Source organism: Leptodactylus fuscus, chromosome 6, assembly GCF_031893055.1.
Source record: "Leptodactylus fuscus isolate aLepFus1 chromosome 6, aLepFus1.hap2, whole genome shotgun sequence".
Taxonomy (NCBI): Eukaryota; Metazoa; Chordata; class Amphibia; order Anura; family Leptodactylidae; genus Leptodactylus; species Leptodactylus fuscus.
This window is the reverse complement of record NC_134270.1, coordinates 163,771,605-163,790,127: the sequence shown is the minus strand read 5'-3', so window position 1 is coordinate 163,790,127 and position 18,523 is coordinate 163,771,605. Positions and strand designations below refer to the sequence as shown.

General features: G+C 42.2%; 1 protein-coding gene across 1 annotated transcript; it reads left to right on the top strand.

The window, feature by feature from the left end:
• The first annotated feature begins 754 nt into the window (after positions 1-754).
• ATP4A (ATPase H+/K+ transporting subunit alpha) lies at positions 755-15,701 on the top strand. The gene is made up of 19 exons (XM_075277912.1): positions 755-822; positions 3,573-3,707; positions 4,244-4,303; positions 4,385-4,588; positions 6,340-6,453; positions 6,582-6,716; positions 6,951-7,068; positions 7,986-8,254; positions 8,341-8,539; positions 8,626-8,735; positions 8,827-8,961; positions 9,090-9,282; positions 9,451-9,626; positions 10,427-10,563; positions 10,655-10,805; positions 10,895-11,063; positions 11,158-11,312; positions 15,306-15,429; positions 15,572-15,701. The coding sequence occupies exons 1-18, from the start codon at positions 811-813 to the stop codon at positions 15,366-15,368; spliced, it is 2,535 nt and encodes an 844-aa protein (XP_075134013.1). The 5' UTR covers positions 755-810; the 3' UTR covers positions 15,369-15,429; positions 15,572-15,701.
• Positions 15,702-18,523: the final 2,822 nt, after the last annotated feature.

Sequence of the window (18,523 nt, the reverse complement as noted above, 5' to 3'; positions counted from 1 at the left end):
ATTATACCGTGGGGTAACAATGAGGAGGACTTTAGGTGATATATTAAGGGGGACATTATATTGTGGGGACATAATAAGGAGCACCTTATAATGTGGCGGCCATTATACTTTATAATATTGTTTACTACTTTAAAGGGGTTGCCCGGTTCATATTTATTGATGACCTATTTTCAGAATAGGTCATATATGAGATATCTGTTGAACTCTGATACCCAGAACCCCCCTTGTGTGAAGAGGCCTCAGCTCTCGTGTTCATACTGTGACCTCTTCACTGTCCATAGCAGCCATGCAATGTCATTACAGACTCGTCCCATTCATTACTAAACAGTGAAGAGGTCACGGCCCTTAGATTGGCACCACAGCCCCTTTAAGCTGCCGATCAGAGTGGGGTCCCGGGTGTCGGATCCCATGTTATTACATTATAATGCCTAGTATTTGCCCTTCCTTGCTGGGGTATGTAGTGCTTACTGTTGGCCTGCACTGTGATTATATACGGTATTATACGTCTGATATTAGATTTATATACCAGGTAAGTGCGCTGAGGCCCAGTACACATTATACAGTTCAGGGGCAGATATTGAAGGACAGGAGAAGGTTCTGTAATCTACATGTCCTTGTTTTATCACAGCCCTGAGATTGGATTTTAGCTACAGACGTAAAGGTGCAGCGTGGGGAGGGGGCAGTGGTGCGCTCCGTGCCTCTGGGTGGGTCCACCGCCCGAGCTTTATAAGGTGACCTTAAGTCCTCGCCAAGATTTGTTGGCAACAACCATCAGCCTGATCACAGTCCCCGTAACACCAAACCAGCAAGATGGGGAAGAAGGTAAGACTCCGGGGAATATAGTGCTGATGGGGTATCACACATGATAGGCTTAGATACAGCAGATGTGTGATACTGAATTAGATACTGCATTTTATTGGGATTTGTCGTAGTTTTGCCATGGGTGGGAAATTTTGGAAGGAAAAAAACACATTATTTATGAGGCAATTGGGGTAATTGGTGGTGGACTAAGGAATCGGTGGGAAATGAGTTATAGGCAACTGAGAAAAGACTAAGTAAGAGATAGACATGTCTTAAGAAATAGAACAAAAAATTTGACATCAGATACATTTTTGCTATCTTAAATGGCCACTATATAGTATAATACTGCCCCTTATAGAACAGAATATAGCCATATGTATTGAGTTACAATGAAGCAGTGTATAGAGTATGTGTATAGATGGTGTCCTGTATAGTATGTATATTATATCGCACTAGTGACTCCTTCAGAGCGTCCTGTCACTCTGGGCACGTGTCCAGATAATAATTCACCGTACAATTGTCCGCTGTGGATATTATATCTCACTCTTATCGTGTCCGGCTGGAATTCTTTTTAACCGCATAACAGTGATTAAATAAAGAGGTGTTTACACAAGGAATTGTATGCGAGATATGTGATTGTAAGAGGTTATTACCGCTATAGTCCAGATTACACAGCACAGAGAGTTCTATGTTATCAGCGTAAAACACAACGAAAGTCGGTATACTAATGAAAATAGCGTAAGAACACCCGATCTTATCAATAGTCACGCCAAAAAGTACTGATAACGCGACTATATCAAGAGCAAAATGTGTCCACCTGATATATTATTACTAATGTAATGTGATACCTGTCCGAGGAGACATATGGAACACTAAATAAATAATACTGCCCCCTATGTACAAGACTATAACTACTATATTACTACTCCTATGTAAAAGAATATAACTACTATAATACAGCTCCTATGTACAAGAATATAACTACTATAATACTGCTCCTATGTACAAGAATATAACTACTATAATACTACTCCTATATACTAGAATATAACTACTATAATACTGCTCCTATGTACAAGAATATAACTACTATAATACTGCTCCTATGTACAAGAATATAACTACTATAATACTGCTGCTATGTACAAGAATATAACTACTATAATACTACTCCTATATACTAGAATATAACTACTATAATACTGCTCCTATGTACAAGAATATAACTACTATAATACTACTCCTATGTACAAGAATATAACTACTATAATACTGTTCCTATGTACAAGAATATAACTACTATAATACTGCTCCTATGTACAAGAATATAACTACTATAATACTGCCCCTATGTACAAGAATATAACTACTATAATACTACTCCTATGTACAAGAATATAACTACTATAATACTGCTCCTATGTACAAGAATATAACTACTATAATACTACTCCTATGTACAAGAATATAACTACTATAATACTGCTCCTATGTACAAGAATATAACTACTATAATACTACCTCCTATATACAAGAATATAAGTACTATAATACTGCTCCTATGTATAAGAATATAACTAGTATAATACTACTCCTATGTACAAGAATATAACTACTATAATACTACCTCCTATATACAAGAATATAAGTACTATAATACTGGTCCTATGTACAAGAATATAACTACTATAATACTGCTCCTATGTACAAGAATATAACTACTATAATACTACTCCTATGTACAAGAATATAACTACTATAATACTACTCCTATGTACAAGAATATAACTACTATAATACTGCCTCCTATGTACAAGAATATAACTACTATAATACTGCTCCTATGTACAACAATATAACTACTATAATACTGCCTCCTATGTACAAGAATATAACTACTATAATACTGCCTCCTATGTACAAGAATATAACTACTATAATACTGCTCCTATGTACAAGAATATAACTACTATAATACTACTCCTATGTACAAGAATATAACTACTATAATACTACTCCTATGTACAAGAATATAACTACTATAATACTGCCTCCTATGTACAAGAATATAACTACTATAATACTGCTCCTATGTACAAGAATATAACTACTATAATACTGCCTCCTATGTACAAGAATATAACTACTATAATACTGCTCCTATGTACAACAATATAACTACTATAATACTGCCTCCTATGTACAACAATATAACTACTATAATACTGCCTCCTATGTACAAGAATATAACTACTATAATACTACCTCCTATATACAAGAATATAAGTACTATAATACTGCTCCTATGTATAAGAATATAACTACTATAATACTACTCCTATGTACAAGAATATAACTACTATAATACTGCCTCCTATGTACAAGAATATAACTACTATAATACTGCCACCTATGGACACAGCCTGTGTACTCCTCCCATGTTTGGGTCACATGTTTATCAGACTCCTTGCCCTTGATTGTGTTCTCCACTGATGACCTTGTAGCGATACTTGAGGATACGCACCATGTGACACAATAGAAATAACAATAACACTTACAAGACATTACACCTCCTGAAGATATGGAGGACACTTTATTGTAGCACATTTGTTGTTCATAGTGCAAGACAATAGACCTCATTAGGTTTGGCAGAGCCACACTCTACCGCTTACCACTGTGGCTTCTGGGTATAAACCTACAGACATCTCCAGCCCAGTCAGCCGCGATGCTCTGCACCATGATACGATTTTCTACTTCTTCTTCCCACACAGGAGAACTATGATCTGTACTCGGTGGAGGCCGGGAAGGACGGACAGGGAGACATGGACGTGAAAATCAAGAAGAAGGAGGGAAAGGGAGCAAAGAAGAAGGAGAAGCTGGAAAATATGAAGAAGGAAATGGACATTGTAAGGACAGTTACATTTATGACTTATACTCCATTCACATCCAAAGCTGCATTCACAATTATGGGATGTCAGTTAAGTATGAATCTATCAATATAATGCTGCAGAATTATGAGTGCAGCTCTGGATGTGACTGGAATACAAAACATGTCAACTAAAGCAAATCTACACTCCCTTGTTGGTTCTACTATAGGACCCCAACACCATCTTTAAGATAACCCCGCTCCTTTAATTGGAGGTGACATTGATATAAGGAGATTTCCGCAGTTGTCACTTTCCAATAAGGCGGTTGCTATCGAAAACCACAAATTTATGGCAGTCACTTCTCCATCCTGTAGTCAATGGTGAGGAAGTCTCCATCATGTACAACAACGGCCAAAAACAGGAAACCTGCAGCTTGTCACCTCCTGGATACGTTGTCTATTGTTCTCTGTTGTCACCCAACTTTCCCAGAGTCCTGAATGACATCTCTACCCAGTTATACAGAGATATGGGACCAAGAGATGACCCAGTCTGAGTGTCTTTGTTTCTTCTTCTAGAATGACCATGAGCTGACCATAGAAGATCTGGAGGTGAAGTATCAGACGAGCGTCACGAGGGTGAGTACGACCCTGGGCCGTGTAATACTCCTATAATGTGCGGTACAGGTTGTCTTATATCGCCATATTGTAAACCCATAGGGGATGAAGAGCAGCTATGCTGGTGAGATCCTAATCCGGGATGGACCCAATGAACTGAAGCCGCCTAAAGGTACCCCGGAGTACATAAAGTTTGCCCGTCAGCTGGCAGGAGGACTGCAGTGCCTGATGTGGGTGGCTGCCTGCATCTGCCTCATCGCCTTCGGTATCCAGTGCGCACAAGGAGATCTGACCAGTGCCGATAATGTAAGTCAAGAACCGCCAAGATCCTCTGCTTTCTACATTTCAGAAGTGTTGGTACATTCTTTTCATGTTACCGACGGTATACCGCCATATAGTATACTAATACCATAGATCGAGGATGAACACTGACAAGAGGGGGCTCCTGTGGAAGAATTGAGTTGAGTCCCTTGTTTTCCTGCAGATTGGAACATGTGCAGTGACTTAAAAAATAATAGTATTATCTATTATATAAGTTGAGGGCCCCTGTGTGGGAAAACTATGCCGCCATATAGTGACCACATAAAATCCCTATGCAGTGATCAAATAATATAGCCATACAGTGGCCAGGTAATACCACCATGTAGTGCTCAAATAATATAGACATACAGTGGCCAGGTAATACCACCATGTAGTGATCAAATAATATAACCATAAAGTGGCCAGGTAATACCACCATGTAGTACTCAAATAATATGACCATACAGTGGCCAGGTAATACCACCATGTAGTGCTCAAATAATATAGACATACAGTGGCCAGGTAATACCACCATGTAGTGATCAAATAATATAACCATAAAGTGGCCAGGTAATACCACCATGTAGTACTCAAATAATATGACCATACAGTGATCAGGTAATACCACCATGCAGTGCTCAAATAATATAGCCATATAGTTACCACATAATACCACCATGCAATGTTCAAATAATATAGCCATATAGTGATCAAGTAATACCACCATGTAGTGCTCAAATAATATAGCCATATAGTTACCACATAATACCACCATGCAATGTTCAAATAATATAGCCATATAGTGATCAAGTAATACCACCATGTAGTGCTCAAATAATATAGCCATATAGTGATCAAGTAATACCACCATGTAGTGCTCAAATAATATATCCATACAGTGGCCAGGTAATACCGCCATGTAGTGTTCAAATAATATAGCCATATAGTGATCAAGTAATACTACCATGTAGTGCTCAAATAACATAGCCATACAGTGGCCAGGTAATACCACCATGTAGTGTTCAAATAATATAGCCATATAGTGATCAAGTAATACTACCATGTAGTGCTCAAATAACATAGCCATACAGTGGCCAGGTAATACCGCCATGTAGTGTTCAAATAATATAGCCATATAGTGATCAAGTAATACTACCATGTAGTGCTCAAATAACATAGCCATACAGTGGCCAGGTAATACCACCATGTAGTGTTCAAATAATATAGCCATATAGTGATCAAGTAATACCAACATACAGTGCTCAAATAATATGACCTTACAGTGACCAGGTAATGCCGCCATGTAGTGCTCAAATAATATAGCCATACATTGGCCAGGTAATACCACCATGCAGTGCTCAAATAATATATTCATACAATGATTAAGCAATACCACCAAGTACTGCTCAAATAATATAGCCATATAGTGATCAAGCAATACCACTATGTAGTGCTCAAATAATATAACCATAGAGTGACCAGGTAATACCACCATGAAGGGCTCAATACGACCATTGGGTGACTACACAATACCACTATGCAGTTCTTAAATAATATGGTCATACAGTGACCAAATCTCACCACTTCCTCCTTTTCCAGTGACCATACAGTGACCAAGTAATACCGTCATGAAGTGATCAAATAACATACAATGACTGGATAACCCCACTATACTGTGACCTTCTGGACGTGGAGGAGCCCCCACCAAAGGTCTCAATGCTATTCATTAATCTGCGTATGTTGTCTTCTTCTTCCAGTTGTATTTGGCCATCACCCTCATCGCTGTCGTGGTCGTCACTGGTTGCTTTGGTTATTATCAGGAATTCAAGAGCACCAACATCATTGCCAGCTTCAAGAACCTTGTGCCTCAGGTATAACACATGGTGGTCACAAAATGGTGTCTGGTCTTTATGGCTTCCACCAGTTGTGCCATTCCTATTATAATATGGAAAGGGTCACAATGGTTGCTTGATGCCAATGTCAATATTTTTGCTTTTAGCAAGCCACAGTAATACGAGACGGGGAAAAGTTTCAGATCAATGCCAACCAACTGGTGGTCGGAGACCTGGTAGAGATTAAGGGTGGAGACCGTGTACCAGCAGATATCAGAATTATCACTTCTCAAGGGTGCAAGGTAAAGAACAAACCCTAATCTTCTCTCTTGTTCTAGAAGCTACTAGATTTGTAGACCGTACCAAGCAATGGTCCAATCCATGATCTTTAGCGCATGTTGGCCTACAAGAAGTCCAGGCTAATCGGACCATCTCTAATGACCAATTCAAAAGCTAGCCATGCCTAAAGTTTGTAAGGTAGATGGATTGTTATGTTCTGATTGGTGTCTCCTGACATGGCCTCCATCACGTTTCAGGTGGACAACTCTTCCCTCACTGGTGAATCCGAACCCCAAACTCGATCTCCAGAATATACCCATGAAAGCCCCCTGGAAACAAGGAACATTGCCTTCTTCTCTACCATGTGTCTGGAAGGTAAAGAAGCTTTGTCTGCTACAAAAAAAAAATGTCTATGCCCTTGTATTTAGTTCAGAGTCTATCTTCTAGGATAAAAGGAATTTGCTGTAAATTTCCAAAAAAATTGGGTCAAATTTTTTGAGGGTTCACAGAAATCCAGCAAAATGGTGGCCAATTTGTGGTGGTTATCCAGACAAGGTTATAATTCAAAATAATTTTACTAACCTCTCCTTGATTCTGCCAAGGAAGTCTATGTTGGTTTGTTTCTCTTCTTGGGTTGCCCACCATCTTAATGGTGTCTTTAACCCCCCCCCCCTTACATCACCACTGAGGCCAGTGATTGGGGTTCACCGTTCACATGGGAGTTCCTCTTCATGTGAAAGCTAACGCCCAATCATAGGCCTCAACTATGATAGTCGAATTACATCTTTAAGATGGTGGTCGGCCTCAGAAGACCTGATCACCAAATCATGGAGCGGCAGAGCCCCTAAACATCCAGATTGGCCCAAAAAATTTTTTTTGCTCGAAACTCTCAAACATTCCCAATCTTCACTTGGTTAGGTTTCTTCATCTCTAGTCATGGAAGTCCTATCCTGAGGATTAACCTTTGTATTGGTAGACTCAAGACTTACGTTGGCTCACACATCCAATGTATGTAAAGTAGACATAAGTTTGATGTTGAATATGACCAACAGACCTCCTTATATGACCTCAGGTACCAAATTAGAGAAACATGGCTGATCTCCTCCAGAAACATCACAATAAGTTGTGATGGGTTGTGTGTAATCTTGCAAGTTGGCTCCATAAAAGTCATTATGGCTGAGTTGCAATACCACACACAACCAACTGACTAGTGTGGTGCCATGTTTTTCTAATCCTGTAACCTCCTTAGATGAAATCTACATCAATACCAATAACTCCTATCGCCTTGACAGGTACCGCCACAGGAGTAATTATCAACACCGGTGACCGCACCATCATTGGTCGTATTGCCAGCTTGGCGTCTGGTGTGGGTAATGAGAAAACACCAATCGCCATTGAGATTGAGCACTTTGTGGACATCATTGCCGGTCTGGCCATCTTCTTCGGAGCTACCTTCTTTGTGGTTGCAATGGTTATCGGCTATCCCTTCCTCCGCGCTATGGTCTTCTTCATGGCCATTGTGGTAGCCTACGTCCCTGAAGGTCTCCTGGCTACTGTCACGGTAAGAAAACCTAAAGACTGGGCACAATGGTGCGAATAAGCGGGTGGACCTCCTTGAGTGTCTGATATGACTTCCTTTGTCCTTAGGTATGTCTGTCTCTTACTGCCAAACGTCTTGCCCGAAAAAATTGTGTTGTCAAGAACCTTGAAGCTGTGGAGACCCTGGGCTCTACATCAGTCATCTGCTCAGACAAGACAGGAACTTTAACCCAAAACCGGATGACCGTGTCTCACTTATGGTTTGACAACCAGATCCATTCAGCTGACACCACTGAGGACCAGTCAGGTAACCTTCAAGCCCACCAGTCATGGAGAATCTCCAATATCATCGAGCGCCTACTTCATAGTAGCTTCTATGTTCTCTCTTTTTAGGTCAAAGTTTTGACCAGACATCAGACACTTGGAGAGCTCTGAGTAGAGTGGTCAGTCTATGTAATCGCGCCGCCTTCAAGGGTGGGCAAGATGGAGTCCCAATACCCAAGGTAAGAACCAGCAACAGCTTTTTTTTCAAAGAAGGGGAACAACTTCATAATAAACTAGACCACCAACCAAAAAAATCATCTCATCTTACAGCGAATTGTTATTGGAGACGCCTCTGAGACAGCTTTGCTGAAGTTCTCCGAGCTGACGGTCGGTAATGTCATGGAGTACAGAGAACGCTTCAAGAAAGTGACAGAAGTTCCCTTTAACTCAACCAACAAGTTCCAGGTGAGATGAAAGACAAAAACTTTGATCAAGAACATATCGATACACATATCACCATTATAATGAGGCCATCTTTGAGTGACACCATAATGTCCTAGGAGTCATGACCATGATGATGTATTTTTCTCTAGTTGTCCATCCATGAGCTTCAAGACCCTCTAGACCTGCGCTACCTACTGGTGATGAAGGGCGCTCCAGAACGTATCTTGGAGAGATGTTCCACCATCATGATTAAAGGGCAGGAGCTTCCTCTGGACACTCAATGGCAAGAAGCCTTCCAAACAGCTTACATGGACCTCGGAGGTCTTGGAGAGAGAGTCTTAGGTAAGTAGAAGAACATGGAGTCAGTGTAGACCTCATACCTCCAGATGTTCCTCACCCTATAATATGGCGAGAAGACTTGTATTTAGGGCTTCTACATCGTTGAGCTTTTTGCTTTCCGGTGCACTAAGGTGGGATATTTCTAGCGTTACCATTCATTACTCCCATCAGGTTTCTGTCATCTCTACCTCAACGAGAAGGAATATCCCCGAGGATTTAACTTTGACTCAGAAGAGATGAACTTCCCCACCAGTGGCCTGTGCTTTGCCGGATTAATCTCTATGATTGACCCCCCCAGAGCCACCGTCCCTGACGCCGTCATGAAATGCAGAACTGCTGGAATCCGAGTAAGTGGATAGGAAGTTATGTTGGACTCTACTGCTCTACCTTCTAGTGAAGGCTATGTCATAGATATTGGACATGGTCACTTTTAATCGCTCAACGACCCTGTAAACCCAAGACATTCATAGGTTGTAGGTATCTATGGGTGGAGTGAGTTGGTTCTCCCTGGTTCGGACAACTTGGCTGTCTAAAATATTGAACCGGGAGATGTGTCACACTTTGTCCTGAACCTCTGGTAGAGCAGGAAGCCACAGGCCTCCTCTCTGATTTATAGGCCGCAAATCACCTCAACACCATATTGATATGAATTGAGGGGACAGTAGGGGGGAAGGTTCATATACGTTGGGACATTAGGGAACATTAGGAGATAAATAATTAGTCTCCTTGTATTAAATGGGACACTACGTGGCACATGGTGCTTCCATGTCGGCAGAAAGGAGCATAGCCAGTTGGTCACACCCTGAAATTCTTCGCTTATCTCCCATAGAACCCACTATTAAAAATGTGGATTTCACCCCTGTATCTATACAGAATCATTGACCACTCACTTAGAACCATTTAGTAGTTTGCAATACCAAGCATGGCCACATGGAATGCTGTTACATAGAGACTCATCTCTGAGCAACACAAGGCACAATGTTTCAATTTCATAACAGTGCAGCACAATCTTCTACAGTGCCAACTAGTGGTAAATAGGTGTCCTGCAATAATTTTACATCTATTTGGATGTATCACTGCAGATCAAACTAGAAATCTATAACGGCCCAGTATCAGATGGTGATCTGATTTTGTTTTTACCCCGCAGGTCATCATGGTCACTGGAGATCATCCAATCACAGCCAAGGCCATTGCAGCCAGCGTCGGTATCATCTCCGAAGGCAGCGAGACAGTGGAAGACATTGCCGCTCGCCTGCGTATTCCTGTAGAGCAAGTGAACAAACGGTAATAATAAACCCGTCCATAAAATTCTGATAATCCGGCAAATGTGGGAACTGCCACTGTATGTCACAGTATATACTGTATACCTCCTCAGAGATGCCCGGGCTTGTGTCATTAATGGTGGACAGCTGAAGGACATGACCAGCGAGGAGTTGGTGGAGGCGCTGAAGATGCACCCAGAGATGGTATTCGCCCGTACGTCCCCGCAACAGAAGCTCATCATTGTCGAAAGTTGTCAGAAACTGGTAAATATCCCTCTGACAACGTAACGTCCATATCCAATAGTCTCACAGTCTGTCAGCTCTGACCATTGCACTGCTTCCCCTTCCTCCAGGGAGCCATTGTGGCTGTGACAGGTGATGGTGTCAATGACTCTCCAGCCCTGAAGAAGGCCGATATCGGAGTCGCTATGGGAATCGCTGGGTCTGATGCTGCCAAGAACGCAGCCGACATGATCCTATTGGATGATAACTTTGCATCCATTGTCACAGGAGTAGAACAAGGTAAGCCAAGACTGCTGGAATCTGGTGCCATCTGGTGGCAATGCTGGTGAAGTGCAATATAACACATTGGATTCCGGTCTTCACTGTCTCTCAGGTCGTCTCATTTTTGACAATTTGAAAAAATCCATCGCCTACACACTGACCAAGAACATCCCAGAGCTGGCGCCATATCTCATCTACATCACAGCCAGTGTACCCCTGCCCTTGGGTTGTATCACCATCCTCTTCATTGAGCTGTGTACTGACATTGTGAGTACTGAAAACTAAGACGTGACTGCACCAAAAGAATAGTGAGCGCAGCTCTGGAGTATAATACAGGATGTAACTCAGGATCAGTACAGGATAAGTAATGTAATGTATGTACACAGTGACTGTACCAGCAGAATAGTGAGCGCAGCTCTGGAGTATAATACAGGATGTAACTCAGGATCAGTACAGGATAAGTAATGTAATGTATGTACACAGTGACTGCACCAGCAGAATAGTGAGTGCAGCTCTGGAGTATAATACAGGATGTAACTCAGGATCAGTACAGGATAAGTAATGTAATGTATGTACACAGTGACTGCACTAGCAGAATAGTGAGTACAGCTCTGGAGTATAATACAGGAAGTAACTCAGGATCAGTACAGGATAAGTAATGTAATGTATGTACACAGTGACTGTACCAGCAGAATAGTGAGCGCAGCTCTGGAGTATAATACAGGAAGTAACTCAGGATCAGTACAGGATAAGTAATGTAATGTATGTACACAGTGACTGTACCAGCAGAATAGTGAGCGCAGCTCTGGAGTATAATACAGGATGTAACTCAGGATCAGTACAGGATAAGTAATGTAATGTATTTACACAGTGACTGTACCAGCAGAATAGTGAGCGCAGCTCTGGAGTATAATACAGGATGTAACTCAGGATCAGTACAGGATAAGTAATGTAATGTATGCACACAGTGACTGTACCAGCAGAATAGTGAGCGCAGCTCTGGAGTATAATACAGGATGTAACTCAGGATCAGTACAGGATAAGTAATGTAATGTATTTACACAGTGACTGTACCAGCAGAATAGTGAGCGCAGCTCTGGAGTATAATACAGGATGTAACTCAGGATCAGTGCAGGATAAGTAATGTAATGTATGTACACAGTGACTGTACCAGCAGAATAGTGAGTGCAGCTCTGGAGTATAATACAGGATGTAACTCAGAATCAGTACAGGATAAGTAATGTAATGTATTTACACAGTGACTGTACCAGCAGAATAGTGAGTGCAGCTCTGGAGTATAATACAGGATGTAACTCAGGATCAGTACAGGATAAGTAATGTAATGTATGTACACAGTGACTGTACCAGCAGAATAGTGAGCGCAGCTCTGGAGTATAATACAGGATGTAACTCAGGATCAGTACAGGATAAGTAATGTAATGTATGTACACAGTGACTGTACCAGCAGAATAGTGAGTGCAGCTCTGGAGTATAATACAGGATGTAACTCAGGATCAGTACAGGATAAGTAATGTAATGTATTTACACAGTGACTGTACCAGCAGAATAGTGAGCGCAGCTCTGGAGTATAATACAGGATGTAACTCAGGATTAGTACAGGATAAGTAATGTAATGTATGTACACAGTGACTATACCAGCAGAATAGTGAGTGCAGCTCTGGAGTATAATACAGGATGTAACTCAGGATCAGTACAGGATAAGTAATGTAATGTATGTACACAGTGACTATACCAGCAGAATAGTGAGTGCAGCTCTGGAGTATAATACAGGATGTAACTCAGGATCAGTACAGGATAAGTAATGTAATGTATGTACACAGTGACTGCACCAGCAGAATAGTGAGCGCAGCTCTGGAGTATAATACAGGATGTAACTCAGGATCAGTACAGGATAAGTAATGTAATGTATGTACACAGTGACTGTACCAGCAGAATAGTGAGCACAGCTCTGGAGTATAATACAGGATGTAACTCAGGATCAGTACAGGATAAGTAATGTAATGTATGTACACAGTGACTATACCAGCAGAATAGTGAGTGCAGCTCTGGAGTATAATACAGGATGTAACTCAGGATCAGTACAGGATAAGTAATGTAATGTATGTACACAGTGACTGCACCAGCAGAATAGTGAGCGCAGCTCTGGAGTATAATACAGGATGTAACCCAGGATCAATACAGGATAAGTAATGTAATGTATGTACACAGTGACTGCACCAGCAGAATAGTGAGCGCAGCTCTGGAGTATAATACAGGATGTAACTCAGGATCAGTACAGGATAAGTAATGTAATGTATGTACACAGTGACTGCACCAGCAGAATAGTGAGTGCAGCTCTGGGGTATAATACAGGGTGTAACTCAGGATCAGTACAGGATAAGTAATGTAATGTATGTACACAGTGACTGTACCAGCAGAATAGTGAGCGCAGCTCTGGAGTATAATACAGGATGTAACTCAGGATCAGTACAGGATAAGTAATGTAATGTATGTACACAGTGACTGTACCAGCAGAATAGCGAGCGCAGCTCTGGAGTATAATACAGGATGTAACTCAGGATAAGTAATGTAATGTATGTACACAGTGACTGCACCAGCAGAATAGTGAGCGCAGCTCTGGAGTATAATACAGGATGTAACTCAGGATCAGTGCAGGATAAGTAATGTAATGTAATGTACACAGTGACTGTACCAGCAGAATAGTGAGCGCAGCTCTGGAGTATAATACAGGAGGTAACTCAGGATCAGTACAGGATAAGTAATGTAATGTATGTACACAGTGACTGTACCAGCAGAATAGTGAGCGCAGCTCTGGAGTATAATACAGGATATAACTCAGAATCAGTACAGGATAAGTAATGTAATGTATGTACACAGTGACTGCACCAGCAGAATAGTGAGCGCAGCTCTGGAGTATAATACAGGAGGTAACTCAGGATCAGTACAGGATAAGTAATGTAATGTATGTACACAGTGACTGCACCAGCAGAATAGTGAGCGCAGCTCTGGAGTATAATACAGGATGTAACTCAGGATCAGTACAGGATAAGTAATGTAATGTATGTACACAGTGACTGCACCAGCAGAATAGTGAGTGCAGCTCTGGGGTATAATACAGGGTGTAACTCAGGATCAGTACAGGATAAGTAATGTAATGTATGTACACAGTGACTGTACCAGCAGAATAGTGAGCGCAGCTCTGGAGTATAATACAGGATGTAACTCAGGATCAGTACAGGATTAGTAATGTAATGTATGTACACAGTGACTGCACCAGCAGAATAGTGAGCGCAGCTCTGGAGTATAATACAGGATGTAACTCAGGATCAGTACAGGATAAGTAATGTAATGTATGTACACAGTGACTGTACCAACAGAATAGCGAGCGCAGCTCTGGAGTATAATACAGGATGTAACTCAGGATAAGTAATGTAATGTATGTACACAGTGACTGCACCAGCAGAATAGTGAGCGCAGCTCTGGAGTATAATACAGGATGTAACTCAGGATCAGTGCAGGATAAGTAATGTAATGTAATGTACACAGTGACTGTACCAGCAGAATAGTGAGCGCAGCTCTGGAGTATAATACAGGATGTAACTCAGGATCAGTACAGGATAAGTAATGTAATGTATGTACACAGTGACTGCACCAGCAGAATAGTGAGCGCAGCTCTGGAGTATAATACAGGAGGTAACTCAGGATCAGTACAGGATAAGTAATGTAATGTATGTACACAGTGACTGTACCAGCAGAATAGTGAGCGCAGCTCTGGAGTATAATACAGGATATAACTCAGAATCAGTACAGGATAAGTAATGTAATGTATGTACACAGTGACTGCACCAGCAGAATAGTGAGCGCAGCTCTGGAGTATAATACAGGTGGTAACTCAGGATCAGTACAGGATAAGTAATGTAATGTATGTACACAGTGACTGTACCAGCAGAATAGTGAGCGCAGCTCTGGAGTATAATACAGGATATAACTCAGAATCAGTACAGGATAAGTAATGTAATGTATGTACACAGTGACTGCACCAGCAGAATAGTGAGCGCAGCTCTGGAGTATAATACAGGAGGAAACTCAGGATCAGTACAGGATAAGTAATGTAATGTATGTACACAGTGACTGCACCAGCAGAATAGTGAGCGCAGCTCTGGAGTATAATACAGGATGTAAGGCAATCGAATACACGTGCCACATATATTTTATCCTTTGTGTTTCTTCTCTGCTCAGTTCCCCTCTGTGTCTTTGGCCTATGAGAAGGCAGAGAGTGACATCATGCATCTGAAACCATGAAACCCCCGCCGTGACCGCTTGGTGAATGAAGCTCTGGCTGTGTACTCTTACTTCCAGATCGGTAAATATGGGGTGCAGAAATATAATACAAATAGTGAGGACACAGCTAGGTGGAGTTTAGTATTCAGCCTCTGGTTGGGGGCTTGTTATTTCGGGATATTGTGACACTGACCGATTGTCCTCATCTCCATTTTCTACTCCAGGTGTCATTCAGTCATTTGCCGGTTTTGTGGACTACTTCACGACCATGGCCCAGGAGGGTTGGTTCCCAGCCTACTGTTTGGGACTCCGCGCTCAATGGGAGAACCAGCACCTCCAGGACTTGCAGGACAGCTATGGCCAGGAATGGGTAATACAAGATGGGCAACATTGCCATCCTCTTATATAAGCTCAAGAGCCCCCAGCCCAATTCTGGGTCAAACACCCCTGCCTGCCATTCTGTTGTAGGCCTCTGTCTTTCATCACATCTCCTTCCCATGTACCAGTGGTGAATACTTCATGTGTAGTACTCCCAGCCACCCTGCAGAGGGCACTCTTGCACATTAGGGCAGATTTTATACACTAGCACCCCCTACATTACCCTTGGTTTTGCCTTTCAGACCTTCAGCCAGCGCCTCTACCAGCAGTACAACTGTTACACCGTCTTCTTCATCAGTATCGAGGTCTGCCAAATTTCCGACGTCCTCATCAGAAAAACCAGACGTCTCTCCGTCTTCCAGCAAGGATTTTTCAGGTGGGTAATCCCAGCCTCTTGCCCGTGGCCCCTCAGACTCCAGGGCCCGAGTGATTCCAGAACAGATTATACCGCCATATACAACGCTCTGTCTTGTTCCTTCCTCCCATAGGAATAAGGTCTTGGTGATCGCCATCATCTTCCAGTTGTGTCTTGGTAACTTCTTGTGTTACTGCCCGGGAATGCCCAACGTCTTCAACTTCATGCCTATCCGGTAAGAGGATGTGTAAGATGTCTCCATAAGATTCACGTGTCCTGTGTGTTGCCCCCTAGAGAAGGACCGGAGCTTTGGTCAATAGTCTTTAACCCTGTCTCTCCCACCCCTCCATCTTTGTAGGTTCCAGTGGTGGCTCGTCCCTCTGCCCTTCGGTATCCTGATTTTCGTTTATGATGAGATCCGTAAGCTTGGAGTCCGCAGACACCCCGGAAGTGAGTACCGTTACCCTAAAGAATATGCGCCCCAAGGGGAGATCGTCGGACTGATGAGGATCGATGTTATAGTCTTAAATCTACAGATCCACGATATTTAGCGCCTTATAAGCTCCTCCCCCTTGTTTAGGCTCCTCCCTTGTCCATAGGCAGTACTAGAGGATTAGCTCCTTGATCTTCTCTTCACGTAGTGACTTGCTGCTGATCTTGGGCTTATTCGCAATCTGACAAAATAAAGCTGCAGTGTAAAGTATGGGGGGGGGGGGGCAGAACAGTAAGATAAGGAAGTGGATTTTACACTGTCAGGCTCCATTAGAGCTGTTGCTAGATACAGACGGCCTGCAGTGTAAAGCATGGTCCTATAGAGACAGGAAGCAGATTGCAGACTACTACAGACTCCATTAGCCAGTGCAGGTAATCCGTAGTCACTGGTAAAATCCACACTGGAAAAGCGACAAAGTAAAGTCTATAGGAGACGACCAGTCCAGATTTGGTTGAGTGTCGTCCATATTTAGGCAGTAATGGTGCACTAGGGGTGCAGTCATTTTTGCACCAAGCAGTATGTACAGTCCCATCCAGATCATCTGCTGCAGACCGAAACCATGAAACTGCATCGCGTTACTGGCCCTTTAAATCGTCCTCACCTTGATCTTGTCTCCTTCACAGGCTGGTGGGACAAGGAGCTTTACTATTAGACACCCCGGACCCCGTCACATACCCTCTTCCGCAGCTGAAGACACAGGAAGTCAGGCCCCTCTCTCACAAGGAGCCCGTTCTGGATGTTCTCCGTCCATTTCACGGCTGACACAAGACGAATCAGAGAATCTGCTGTATATAAGAAATCTGGAAACGTTTGATCTCAGGAATGGCGCGGCCTGTGGGCTCCTCTGGGTAACAGCGGCGGTGTCGTTCCAAAGCGCCCGGGCTACATCTGCAGTCAGTGGGGTGGGAGCTTTATTTTAGATCCTCTATTTCTACTGTGACGCCGCCTATCGCGCCCTGGCAATGGGGTGGATGTATATTGTGGGTGATATCACAGCTCTGTACAATGGAGATTACCGAGTTACACTAATAAATTATTAATAACGGAACTGCTCAGTGTCTGTATAATTGTGTCAGTCTTAACTGCAGTTCTGGTGTTCTATTCGTGACCCAGGAGCTCAGACAGAAGAGAACACCAGATAATGGAAAGGCAGGATGGTGGTGGGGCTCAACGATTATGACCCAAATCAATGTCATGATTAATTGAACATTTTATAACGATTATAATTAATGATCGATTATTTTAGGACACGCCCCTTTTTTACATGCCACGCCCCCGGTTTAGTTATTCATTCAAGTATCCTGATTGGAGAGGCTGAATAATTGAAATAAGCGATGTCTTACTGAGCTGACTTTCGATTCATTGCCCATTCCTAGATGGCGGGCACGTGAACCTTAAAGGCATGGTCCAGGACTATTAAAGGGGTTGTCCACTTTCAGACTAATATTGAGAGACTAATGGTAATGTTTGTATAATAAAGTGCTGTACAATACTTTCTATATTAATTCCTCCCGCTTTTCTAGATCTCTGCTTGCTGTCATTAATTCGGTTTACTCCCAATGGATAAAAATCAGCCCATGGTCATGCGATATGGGGTCCATGATCACGTGTCCTTCACATGACCATGAACTGATTTTTATCCACTAGAAGTAATAGAATGAATGACAGCAAGCAGAGATATAGAAAACTGGGAGGAACTGATACAGAAAGTATATTGGGAAATTGTACAACGTTCTATTATACATTGACAACATTGGTCTCTCAATAGTGACCGACATCACGTCCACTGAAATGAATGGGAATGAGCTGCAGTACCAGGCCACTATATAGCAGTATATAAAATATAAAAGAAGACGGAAGAGCTAATGGGATCTAACCTGTAAAAGTTAGGAGACAAAGAGAATTTCATTATATATATGTGCATGTAATGAATTAGAATAAAAGGTAAAG

What these genes read in the sequence shown, in the direction of transcription:
- ATP4A (XM_075277912.1), top strand. An exon ending in TCACTTCTCAAGGGTGCAAG is followed by an intron (nt 6,717 to 6,950) that starts GTAAAGAACAAA and finishes ATCACGTTTCAG; the next exon opens with GTGGACAACTCTTCCCTCAC. An exon ending in CACCACTGAGGACCAGTCAG is followed by an intron (nt 8,540 to 8,625) that starts GTAACCTTCAAG and finishes CTCTCTTTTTAG; the next exon opens with GTCAAAGTTTTGACCAGACA.